The 13,463-nt window shown below is 35.4% G+C and overlaps 2 protein-coding genes across 2 annotated transcripts; both read right to left on the bottom strand.

Moving 5' to 3' along the window:
• On the bottom strand, window positions 5,905-8,340 carry LOC104780160. Its single transcript, XM_010504639.2, has one exon. The coding sequence runs from the start codon at window positions 8,244-8,246 to the stop codon at window positions 6,189-6,191; it is 2,058 nt and encodes a 685-aa protein (XP_010502941.1). The 5' UTR covers window positions 8,247-8,340; the 3' UTR covers window positions 5,905-6,188.
• On the bottom strand, window positions 9,445-13,330 carry LOC104780159 (V-type proton ATPase subunit d1-like). Its single transcript, XM_010504638.2, has 10 exons — window positions 13,016-13,330; window positions 12,666-12,786; window positions 12,301-12,408; window positions 12,090-12,192; window positions 11,906-11,986; window positions 11,174-11,259; window positions 11,001-11,060; window positions 10,865-10,913; window positions 10,144-10,290; window positions 9,445-9,919 (listed from the first exon to the last, which is right to left on the bottom strand). Exons 1-10 carry the CDS (start codon window positions 13,194-13,196, stop codon window positions 9,788-9,790), a joined length of 1,068 nt encoding a protein of 355 aa, XP_010502940.1. The 5' UTR covers window positions 13,197-13,330; the 3' UTR covers window positions 9,445-9,787.

The raw sequence follows: 13,463 nt of genomic DNA, 5'->3' as shown, positions 1-13,463 counted from the left end.
TAAGTACATTGATGGATTCAAAGCCGTCCGGTTCTGGTATGACGACGGCACGAAATTAGAAAAGACTTTTCTTACATGTAATTTTGAGTTTCACAGTTTTTTTTGTTTGTTTTGGTAATGTGTGAGTTTCACGGTTTTAGTTATGGAGTAGAATGTATAAATCCACATGTGTGATGATAAGAAAATCAATTACAAGAGGAAAAGACTAATAGTTATTAAGAAAATGAAATTTAAGTTTCATAATAGACTACAAACTAAAAAAAAGAACTGATCAATATAAATTACAACTAATCGTACATGTTTTTTAAAGTATTGTATATATATTAAGAATATAAAATGATCAAAATTAAAAAGTGTATCTTATACTGGGCGTAGCCCGAAGCAATCCCTAGTAACAATATAATTGTAAAGTAAAATACTTATGTTCACCTTTAGGGGTGAACTTTTGTATTCATCTCTTCCCCTCTCAACCAATCAAAATGTTATATCTAATATTTTATTTAAAAAGTAAATCAAAATTAAATTAAAAAGCAAAACAAATTAAAGAAACAAATTATGTATACTTTTATTTAAAGAAAGTTAAATATTGGCTTGATTTTTTTTTTTGTCATCTGATAGAAAACAGAGTCTGGGAACTCCATGGAGGAAGCTTAAAGAGAATAAAAAGAAAATAAAAAGAAACACAGACTAGCAACTTGATAGTGAAACTACAAGAGCCCTCCAAGTTAAGCGTCTGCAGACTGAAAGGGAAAACCAGGATTTCAGCAACCATCGGCCATCAACAGGTCCTGAAGTCACGAGGGGCCTCCCAAAGACATATGCGATTGAACACGACCCTCACGAGTCACACTTCTCGCGATGGCTCTAGCCACCTTGTTAGCTGATGCGGCTGTATGTCTGCATTCCCAATAGGTAAAACAAGCCAAAGTATTGTGTATATCACGAAGGGTAAAACAGAACCGGGGCCAATCTTGGGGGTTATTTAACATTGGCACCACCAAAGCGCAATCAAGCTCGAAAATCACATGGTCTACATGCATTATCTGTAGAGCTTCAGCCGTCCATTTAAAAGTCTGCAACCCCGCCATAGCCAAAGACTCTGAGCTACTAAGAGCACTCTTGGCATGATACATCACCTGACCAGAAAAATCCCTGATTATCCAGCTTCCTCCAACCATCGAATCCTGATGTTTCCACGAAACACCCACATTGCATTTTAACACCCCTTGTGGAGGTTTTCTCCAATTGGACTCCACGCATATCTTCTTTTTATCCCAGGACGCGTTCACCTGGGCTGCGATTAGATGCGACTCCTTCCACAGCTGTGAATCCTAGAATGCCTTAACGACCAGCTCACGTATGTCCCACTGCTTCCCTTGGAACACCATCGTATTCATGTATTTCCACACACCCCAAAGCAGACACGGGATAGCGAGCCGTATGTCTTCCGGAACCAGAGTGTCTTGTATAATTCCAGCTAGGAATTCGTATTGGCTTGGTTTAGATTTTACAATTAAACGAGTTTATATATCGGTTTGGGTTTATAAATGAGAATAAGGGTTTAGATTATATAATTAAAACGAAATTATATGTCGGTTTGAGTTTACAAATGTGATGGTTAGGGTTTAGATTTTACAATTCGAACGAAATTATATGTCGGTTTGGGTTTACAAATGTGATGGTTAGGGTTTAGATTTTACAATTAGAACAAAATTATATGTCGGTTTGGGTTTACAAATGAGATGGTTAGGGTTAAGATTTTACAATTAGAACAAAATTATCTATCAGTTTGGGTTTATAAAACATCGGTTTAAGTTTTTAATTTTATAATAATGTATACAGATTTCATTTCCTAATTTTATATGGGGTGAATGAAGAGGTTCACCCCTAGGGGTGAACCCAAGTATGTCTCAATTGTAGAATATCAACTAAGCCCAGAAAAATTAGATTAAGGAAGAGTATGATTGTGTTTTGACTTTTGAAATAATTGAATAGAGTATTTAATTAGAAGATATCCTCATAGCAATCAAAATATTTTTTCAGTATCTCTTAGCATTTCAAATGAAAATATGTATTTATTTACAGATTCTTAACTTTGTGAGATAAGTTAATATATATGAACTTACATGTTGACAAGTGGCAAGACTCCCCATTTTGAAGGTATAGAGCCACTCAAGTTCCTAGCGAGAAAACAAAAAAAAATCTATTGGTTATATGGTGCATTCAAGTATAAAAGTCATTATATGTTCTAATATGAGTATTTCATACATTAAGCTGTTAATAACTATAAAACCATACTATTGATTTGGTGATCTATATTTGAACTATGAGAAAAACAAACAACCACAAAAATGCTCAAATTTTTCATAACATATGCACAAAATTTCTACAAAATAGCACACATATATAACATAGTCAGATTTCCAAACCTAACTATAATAAATGTATAAATAATTGAGTTTTAGTAAAATAATTTTATGCATAATACTATAAATTGTGACAACTACATTAAAATGATAAACTAACTAAATCTTTAAGTTTTAGTTCAAATTTTTGGATGAGGTTTGGAATTTTTTATTAGAGAGCAAAAAGGTAACTGAAAAATTTATTATGTCTGTTTATTACTTTAATGTTTTAAAATTATACACAAAACTAATGAATTTTTGGATATAAAGTTATACACAAAACTAATGACTTTCGTATAAAATTTGTTCTGTCTATATATAATTAATCACAAATAATGTTATTGATAATGGAATTACGGCATATGTGGACAACCCATGAGAGATTGCGTAATACATCAAAATATTAAATTAATAAATAAAGATTCAGGTCCAGTCATATCGCTTATCATACTGAAAATAATATTGGGCTGAGTCAATAAACCTTACTCTCAATAAATATGATAAACACTACACATATAGACTATGAAATGAGCTATTGACACAACTAAGCTATTAACATAGGTAGAAGCCCATATAACCAAGCTTTGCGAGTTGTTGCGTTTCCCCTTCTCGGCTTTCTTTGGTTCCTCACCGTGACACAACAACAAGAGTTGTATTGTGTTTCTTTTGTTTATGAGAATATTATTAGTTGTATCGAGAATCTTCTTATTAAGCCGGTTCTTAATACAGAATGTGTAATTTGTCTCCTTATATTGTGTTTTGTTTATGACTAATAAAATAATAATAATAAAAAAAAGATCTTACAAACTCTCAAACTCTGTCCAATTCTCAATTAAATTTGGAAGGTTTCCTCTAAACTGATTGTCACTTATACTGCTGTTGATAAAACCAATTATAAACATTAGTATCACAAGGTAAATATCTATAACTTATTTAAACAAGGAGATACTTACAAAACCTTCATGCTGGTCATTTTGGAGAATATAGATGAAATCTTTCCCCTGAATTTGTTTTAGTTCAGAAAGCTGAGAATATTTACCTCTATATTTTATAATATTACTAGACGAGGACCCGTCCGAGGTGTGGGTTTAAAGTTCTATAAATTAAATTAAATTTAACAAAAATATATTAATATTTGTTGTACGTTATTTATAAATTTTATTTTGATTATAGTATACTGTATATTTTGGTGTACATAAAAATATACTTCCATTTACAAATCTTTTATGTATGTTACTATTAAAAGTATATTTTTTACATCTAAATATATTCCATGTTAAAAATATATTATTTCTCACCACCTAGAAAATGTCTATATAAACACATTAAGCCAACTATTTTACTTTCACTTCTGCATAGTCTTTTAATTACTAAAATTGATGGCTCAAAAAATATTTTGAATAAAAAATATATTACATAATATAATAATCAATGATGTATGACCACCATAGAGAAAACCTCGGCTCCGCTCTCATCCCTTATGGAGAGAACATTGCTTCCAAGCTCTTCCACCATGGAGAAAACCTTGGCTCCGCCTTCCTCCCTTGGAGGGATAACCTTGCATCTAACCTCCTCCACCTTCCTCCCTTGGAGAGATAACCATGTGTCCAACCTTCTCCACCATAGAGAGAACCTCGGCTCTGCCCTCCTCATGTGTGAAAATAACATGTTCACGTCTTTTTGCTATCTCAAAATGGCTTGCTCCAACAACCAATGAAAGTAAAAACCTTTTTCTAATGTCACAAAATCTTTTAATAGTAACTAATGTTAAATTTTCCAATGTAATCGTGGAAGTGTCTTTGACACACCATGATGTAGCCTCTGTCTCTGTAACGCCTCAACCGTCATATTGCTTAGTGAGCCCGTATCCACTTTCAGTCCATGGGCTCACTTAGGAAAATGGACCCTACATCTATTCCCGGCCCGTGGACCCGCCCATATTTGATGGCCGGTTTGTTACGTTTGGGAGGCTTGAAAAACTTCTTTACCGACCCTACAAATCAACAAATGATCTTTTCCAGTGTTTTGTCCTCACTCGCGCAGTTCCGACAATCACTTCCAGGAAGGTCACCCATCATGAAGTTCTCTGAGGATCCTTGACCGAAAAAATAAGTGCATTTTGGTGACATATGTGGCCAAATCAATTCTTCTCTGAGGATCTTTAAGCTCCTATGGATCTATCAACAACGATTTATGTTTTTCCAGTCTATCTGTTTATGTTTGTTGTAAGCTTGTGTTTGATTAACCTATTTTATTCATCCATTAGATTGATGAGCTTCTACTTGTTATCTCCCTTGGGGATTGAATGAATAATGGTGACAATTATGTTTGCAAAAAAAAAAAAGTTTATGACCAACCAATCAAAGTTGATAAATTAGAAGAAAATTAATTTGATATAATTAAAGAAATAATATAAAATTATAAGCACAATCTCAAATAATTCAAAGATGAAAATGTAAATTAAATAAAATACAGTATTAAGAAAAGAATACGCATATATTAATCTTTTTTGGGATCAACATATTAATCTTACATATTCCCAACTGAAAAATCAGAAAATAGGAGAAAATTTTGGTTAAAAAAAATATGAAAAATTTACCTTCCCATTGAAAAAAAATCTCAATTAAACGAAGTTGAAAACAGTGTTTTTGAATAAATTATTTAAATATGAGACGATCTATGTTTATATAGAAGTGAGTATTTACAAAATATAGATTTAATATTTAACTTTATATTTTCCTTAATCCCTTTTTCTATTTTTTTTTGTAGAATTAAACACTTAAAATTAAAAATAAATAAATAATATTATAATTTTGAGATTTATGAAATATATATATATATATATGTAATCTCCTTATAATTATTTAAAAATACTTTGTATTTTTTTATATATATTGTGTAATTTTTGATAATTTTAAAACAAAATATTTTATTTTTGTTGTAATCAAATTTCTCCTATTAATTATTAACTTTTACATATGTCAAAATCTGAGATTGATAACTTGACACATGTCAAAATCTTGTTAACGGCTAACTTTGAATACCCAACTTTATATAATAAGATGGTTATAGCTTTCCATAAAAGATTGTGGGTTTATCTAATAGATGATTCTTAATAGATGATTCTTACTGATAGTTTAAGTAGAGTATAGAAATAGAGATTAGCTAGAGTATACAACAACAACAATTGACAATATTTACTTTACATCAACCTATTTTAGTGCGCCATAACTTATTTAAACTAGGAGATACTTACAAAAATTTGGAGAATGTAGATGGAATCTTTTCCTTGAATTTGTTTGAGCTGAGAAATCTGATAAAATCAAACAAGAAAGGTTTTAGTGTGAATAACACTAGATTCTAAAGTAATTTAAAAGACTACTTAAAAGTTAAATCCAATAATATATGAATTTAAAAGATTTGATAAAATGTTTAATCGAAAAACACTGGAATTCAAATATCTAATAAACTCTTTCAAATTCTCGTGTCCAAATCTGTACATTCAACATTCTTGATAGTCGATACTATTCGAGATAATGTAAATTCAGTTTGTGAAAAGCCAATTTCAAGTTTACGGGCCTAAAGATTCATTTGTTCAACTCTTTAACTTACAAGATAAATAGACAACCAAAAAGAGGATCGCATCGGAACAATTTCTTCTTGTTCAACATTACCAAATGGAACAAGTTCATAGTAGTACATGTTGTATTAACCTCAAAAGCCAAACTAGTAAGTCTTTTATCCAATGTATGGCTATAAATTACCATGCGTTGCCTGAATTCTTCAGAACTGTTTTCTTTTGCTCCTCAAGAGTCTATCTCTTTTTGAGTACACGTAACCCAAAGCCATTAACCCGAATCCCGACACTGAAACAGTTCCCCATGGGAACGGAGGATCTTTGAAACAGTTGAGACTCGCTTCCACCTTTTGTGACGTGAGGTACACCACTGAATGCACTGAGTACAGGTCGTGTGAAGCTGACCTCAGGTAGAACAAAGCCATCTCGAAATCATTGTGCGATAGAGCAGAAACCGTTTTGTCAAACTTGTACTTCATAAGATTCCACCTTTGCATGAACTCAGAGTGGCGATTCTGTTTCCGAAGGTTCACATCTCCTCCATAAGCTACGGCGGAATCGATAACATCGATTGCACTTGTCATAGTTGTGTTCAACGATGTCAAGAGAACGTTTCTCTTAGCAGCGTCTTTTTGAACAAACGATAGAGACGAGATATCAGAGAAAGGTCCAAACGGTGTTTGCCCAATGCTCCATGTGTAATCAACTAGAGTTGTGTTATGTCTCGGGCTCCATGTCAAATGAGTAGAGGAAACACCCCACATGCTCTGAAGTATGGAACCGACCAGAGGTCGCTCTAAGTCTCTTGTATGAACAAACACATGACGCCCATTGCAGGTATAATCACTCACAGTTTGAGTTCCTCTAGTTCTAACAGCAATAACCATATCTCTAAAAGCAACAGACTGATGATACCGATCAAGCAACAAAGGCGTATTGATATCTAAATCAAACACATAAACAGGCAAAACCCTAGCAAACCCATCTCCTTCTTCTTCAACAATCCCCGCAACTCTCTTCAACTCCTCAGCTGAATCAGTCAACGCCCGATGCATATGCTTGGAGTCCAAATACTCACTCACAATTAAAGTATAGTTATCAAACAGAAACCTAGACGTATACGAATTCATCCCACGAGATACCGCAAACGAACAAATCGGACATTCTCTATAATTCACACTGTAACTCTTAAAACTCAGCTTCTGTTCTCCTAACAACAACCCACCACTCTCAGCTTCATCCATAAACGTCCTCTTAACAAACTCCCAATCTAACCCAACCGGATCCTTAACCTCTGAACCATAAACATGAATGAACTGAACAACCAACGTATCATCAAAGTGCACAGGGACTCTCAAAGAAGGAACAATCAATACCTGATAAGCATTATACACCAATGAAGCCAAATCCGCAAGTAAAGCTTTTTCTGATTTAGGACGACCATGAAGAGCTGCTAAAGGATGAAACTCACCTCTTGGCAAAACACCATCACCAGACAACGCAGGACCATAATCAACAGGTCCAGCTGAGAGATCAATCCATAGATAACGTTCTTTACCAGTCCAAACACTACCCAAACATTTCGTAAACCCAGCTGATGAATCACCATGAGAGTAGCTATAAGCATAGGGTTTAGCCTGAGATCCTAACGAGATCAAGTAGATATAAACCCCTCCATCCCCATGCTTCTCTTTCTCATACTCTTGCTTTATGATCTCGTCGATTTGGTTGTACGGGATCGAGAGGAGATTAGATCGGAGAGACGAGGTCGTGCTTGAAATTAGGGATTTCAATGTTGTATCGAGCCGTGACGAGAGGGATTGAGAAGAGAGTGACGCGTCGAGGTGGAGGGAGTGAGAGACAGCGAGTTTGTGATTGGTTGATGAATCTGGAGATGGAGAGATCACATGGAAGTTGTCGTCAGTGACGGCGGCGGAGATGAATTCGGAGAAAGTGGAGGCGGCGGAGGAAGGGAATGAGTCTCCGATGAAACGGACGTTGAGTGGGATTGAGATTGATAGAGAGAGGAGAGATTGGGATAAAGAGGAGAAGGGGAGTGATGATGAAGAAGAGAGGGAGCGTTTGAGAGAGGAAGAGAGAGATCCGAACGAGTCGTTCGTAGCTTTTGGGTCGAGACGGAATTGGTTTGTTAAGAAGGTGTCTAGTCCTGGGATTGGAAGAGAAGAAGAGGAAGTGGTGGTGGTGAGTAGGAGGAGGAAGATGAAGGCGGATCCGCCATTGAAGTAGGTGGTGGTTTGCGTCATGCGAAAGTGGAGCTCAGAGGAGGATGACGAAGAAGAAGACTCGATGTGTTGTTGTTGTCTTTGCAGGGCTAAAATGTCAAATTAGGGGTAGAGTTAGGGATTGAACTCCAAAATTGCAATTTTTCATTGTAAAAGCGTTTTTATACTCCTAAACCGACCGAACCGAACCGAACCGAACCGAACGGGTACCCCAATGCACTATTACCGATTACATTTTATGAATGATAAACTTAAAAACAATCAAATTTGAAAAATCAATAATTTTTTGTATTGTTACAACTTTGATATCACATCTACCGGTGATTTTAAGTCATTTGATTCATAATATGAGGAACTATTGGTGATATCACATGATTCGGGTCCTTTGTATATAGGGCCTGTCTTTTTTGCTCCAGTGGAAATAGGAGCTGGTGGAGGGGGAGACATATTCATAACACTAGAAGAGGTTAAAGATTTCTTACTCTGTTTCGATTTTACAACCGAGAGATTTGGACCTCGTCTGCCTCTTCAATTTCACTATGTTATAGACGATACTGTGACCCTCTCATGTGTTAGAGCAGAACAACTCGCTGTGCTATATCAGCAGGGTGATGATTTAATTGAAACATTGGAGATTTGGGTTACGACCAAGATTGAGCCCAGTGATGTGTCTTGGAGCAAGTTTTTGAAAGTTGATATGAGACCACTACTTAATTACTGGTTCTCTTGATATTTGGTTTGACCATAACTTTTGGGAGCTTCTTCATGGACGAGGAAGAGAAAGTCGTTGTGGTTTTCGATGTTAGACGGATATTTATACACGGACCACACAGCTTTTATCAGTGGAGTCTGGAGACAATGGCTACTTTAAATCTGTGAGTCTCGGAGAAGGTCCCAATGTCTATGACGGGATAGCTGGCCATCTCGGATGTATTCCACAATTTTATTGTCGATCACTTGTCCGCGCAAAAGGAAAGGAAGAGACGATTTTAGATTTGCTAGGTAGTCAATCATCATCATCTTCGTTACGTTTACGATTATAACCACATGGTTTTATGTTTCCTTCTAGTTTTATGTTAGAAATTTGGTAAGGGATAATTTGGAACATACAAGAACCCTTTGGTCATTCCCAGCTATGGACATATCAGGTATATGTATTCGAGATTCTCATATTCAAAAGCTACAAGACATTATTAGCTAGCACATGAAGCAAACTCTGGGAAGACAAATTCAGGCCGAAGAAAATTTTATGGCCGCCACAGTAATTCGTATGCATCATAAATTATTTGGTATTACAAAGAGTTTACTGGGAGCAAAATAAAGAACCAAGCAAAGAATATGGCCAAAAGAACAAACAAACAAATTGAAGCAGACTCTTATTATGGAGTTTTTGATACACGCACTCACGCAGATCGACAATAAACAGTGACTGTAGAACGCAAGTTTGTACAGCAGATGCTTTGGTGAAAATGGAGCAATGAAGAAAGCCAACAACAACCATATGGGTTCCTCTTATTCTCCATTTTTTTTTCTTTTAAGACAGATTACACTTCATACCAGACTCAGAACATGTAGACCACACTATCGTGGATTCTGGACTTCTGGTTTTGTGCAACACATTCGGATATCCACATCAGGTTCCTAATCTCCTGCTCCCTCAACCTCATATACGCAAAGAATACCGCGTAATGGAACTGAAAATCCCAGGTTTAAACAACCATTGTTAGTATATTAGACATAAATTGATACACAGCTATAATATATCGCTTAATGCAATTGGATTCTGTCACTCTATGGTCTGTAATGTATTTAAGAGCAAAAAAATTTTGGAATTCAAAAAAAAAAGAAAAAAAACTGAAGCCGAGATGTTATGGACTAAAGAAAGTTATATGATTCCTTTCCGGAGAGGGAAACAAACCTGTTGCTCAAAGGCTAAGCAAAGCCTTCTGACTTCTTCTTCATAAAATGCCTTATCGAGCATCTGGCTCTCTCCATAAGACATCTTGGAGAATATAGCTTGATAAGGAGGGTATTTCTCCATAACACNAGGAGTTGTGTTTCTTAACTCATATTTGTGTTCATGAACTGTTCCTGGTTCTCTATATATTAGAAAATGGTTATAGTTTTAACTATTTTTAGAATATGGTTACTTGGTTAGGGTATTTTTAACTAGTTTGTTTGTTTCATATGCAATGTAGATGTAATGTGAATAAGGGAAAACAATACACAAACCATATCTTATATAATATGATAATGTTTACTCTAACCTTGATCTAATATTATGACATTTGACAATGCTAATATTTGACCTGTGTCATCTTTTTTCTCTATTAATTATTAGCAACATGTTCACATTAATATACCACAATTAATTTCTATACTTTTTAAATATTTTTCCAATTTATTTATTTCCCAATATTTTATTTAAAATTTTCTCCACACTTTTATTATTAATATAATGTGAACAAGAAATTCATATATGAAACCAAAAGTTTCTCTTAATTATTAGTAATATTTTTAATTATTTACACTAATTTATCAGAATTTATTTCTTTACTTATGATAATCCAAAATTAATAAATATATATATATATATATTTATATATATATATATATATATATATTAGCTTTTGATTTACCTGATCTATGTCTTCGCAGATAGCAAGTTCCTCGTGGCCATATGGATAGCTGCAGAAGCAAAAATCAAAACCATAGTTAAAAATTTCATGAAACAAGTGGATGGAGTATATCATTCGACTGTAGAATGCTTCTTACAGGAGACCAAAGTTGGAGTACAGTTTCTTTCTGTCTTCTCGTGTGAGCTCAGTGCCAATGCTGCATTGCAAAGAAAATCAATTTCAATGCGTAGATAAACAAAGCACCATAACGATGGTAACATCAACTTGCTTGACAAGGTCAGACATTCAAGAGAAGCAGTAATTCACTACCTATTGATGGTGATATTCACTGCTCTTCTGTCGGCTTCAAAGGCCAAAAGGTCAGACATAATCTCTGATGTTGCCCCACCAAGTTTCTATTTCAGATACACAAAAAAGAATAAGGGGTTCGCTTGTACAAGTAGATTCTGTAATTTCAACAGAAAAAAAAAAGGATTTGGGGAAACTAGCACCTGACAGAACTTGTAAAAATCCTCAAGGTATGCTTTGTAGAGGGTATTCCTCATAATCTCTATGTTCATGTCATCGAGATCCTACGAATAATATGGTATGCATGTGATAACAGAAACTAGAAAACAGATTGCACAAGATTGATTGAAAGCAAAAACTAGAATAATAAATCCATGAGCTTTTTACCTCTGACGTTAGGCATTCAGAGAAGTATGGAGCGAGAGGAGTGTCAACAAGCACCAACCGATAGAGTTCCCTCATGTTTTGAGCAACTGCTAGTGTAGCAATACTGGAAAAAATTGAGAGAGTATGATGAGAAAAAGCATAAAAGAGAAGAAAAAAGAAAATGGGTTTGAAGCAGCAGGTAAGGGATACAGAAGAAGATGCAAAAGATCACCTGTCGAACATGCCTAAAGGGTGACATTTCTCGAGCAACTCTTGAACATCTCTCTCGTGCAGGGTTCCAGTGACGATGAGCANTAAGGGGTTCGCTTGTACAAGTAGATTCTGTAATTTCAACAGAAAAAAAAAAGGATTTGGGGAAACTAGCACCTGACAGAACTTGTAAAAATCCTCAAGGTATGCTTTGTAGAGGGTATTCCTCATAATCTCTATGTTCATGTCATCGAGATCCTACGAATAATATGGTATGCATGTGATAACAGAAACTAGAAAACAGATTGCACAAGATTGATTGAAAGCAAAAACTAGAATAATAAATCCATGAGCTTTTTACCTCTGACGTTAGGCATTCAGAGAAGTATGGAGCGAGAGGAGTGTCAACAAGCACCAACCGATAGAGTTCCCTCATGTTTTGAGCAACTGCTAGTGTAGCAATACTGGAAAAAATTGAGAGAGTATGATGAGAAAAAGCATAAAAGAGAAGAAAAAAGAAAATGGGTTTGAAGCAGCAGGTAAGGGATACAGAAGAAGATGCAAAAGATCACCTGTCGAACATGCCTAAAGGGTGACATTTCTCGAGCAACTCTTGAACATCTCTCTCGTGCAGGGTTCCAGTGACGATGAGCACGACATTGTCAATCATGTGGCCATATCTGCATGACAATATCAAAAGATCAAACCCAATATATCACAAAGGCCTCTAAATCGTATCCTAAACTAAATCCAGGGAAAAAAAAAAGGTAACAATTGAAGCTAATATTTCTGAATGATCTAAATATTTCCCTTCGAGAGAGTGAAATTAATAGTTGCTCTGAAGTCTGCGATCTCGTTAGGCTAGAACTTGACGAAACTAACAAATCTTATACTAAATTACGTACACTGAGACAGAGCTAAACATCTCACACTTTACCTGATGTACTCCAAAAAGGTAGACATCGGCTCAGTAGCTTGGCAAAGCATATGCTTGTAATCATCAACAAGCTTGAGAGTACACTTCTCCACAATTGTGGTGGTATGCAGAGGTGACGGCTCTGCATTAGAAAACATCAGGTTCAGATACTAAACAACACATTTCAGATCCTAAAATTTCACATCAAAATTTATTCAATCGCAGATAAATTTGGGGATTTGAGAGCGTTTCAAATACCTAAAACCCAGAACCCATACGCAATGAAACAAAAAAAATCAAATTTTCAAATCATCAAAAACTCGCATTAGAGAGTCAAAAATTTGAGACAATGAAGGATCATCATGACGAACCGTTTTGGAGATAAGAACCGTATTTGGTAGCAGAGAGATGCATCTTGATGTCGTCTAGGTTCTCACACTGACATAAATTATTGTAATCGGCGGTGGTGAGAAGCCCAGCACGGTGACCCCTAACGATCGCCTCCAAGTACCCGCCATGGATGTTGAAGGTAAGCGCCTCGAACCCGTACATCTTACTCTTCTGATCGTAGGACTATTCAGATCTCAAAGATTCGTAGCCGGAGATCTGATCTGAAGAAGAAGAAATCGATACAGAGATCGAGGCCAAGAAGAACATAGCTTTTGAATTGATTGGATTTGTTTGCAAACTCGTCCTCGGCACGTTTAATTTACGATTCTGTCCTTTAAACCGGATTGCTAAATTGAATACTCATTCGCTGTTCCTAAACCGAAAATGTTCCCTGAAAAATAGGAAATTACTTTCTTGTCTTGGTTTTAA

The sequence above is a fragment of the Camelina sativa genome, chromosome 4, assembly GCF_000633955.1.
Source record: "Camelina sativa cultivar DH55 chromosome 4, Cs, whole genome shotgun sequence".
NCBI classification, from domain to species: Eukaryota; Viridiplantae; Streptophyta; class Magnoliopsida; order Brassicales; family Brassicaceae; genus Camelina; species Camelina sativa.
The sequence above is the reverse complement of the archived record's forward strand: the minus strand, read 5'-3'. Positions and strand labels throughout refer to the sequence as shown.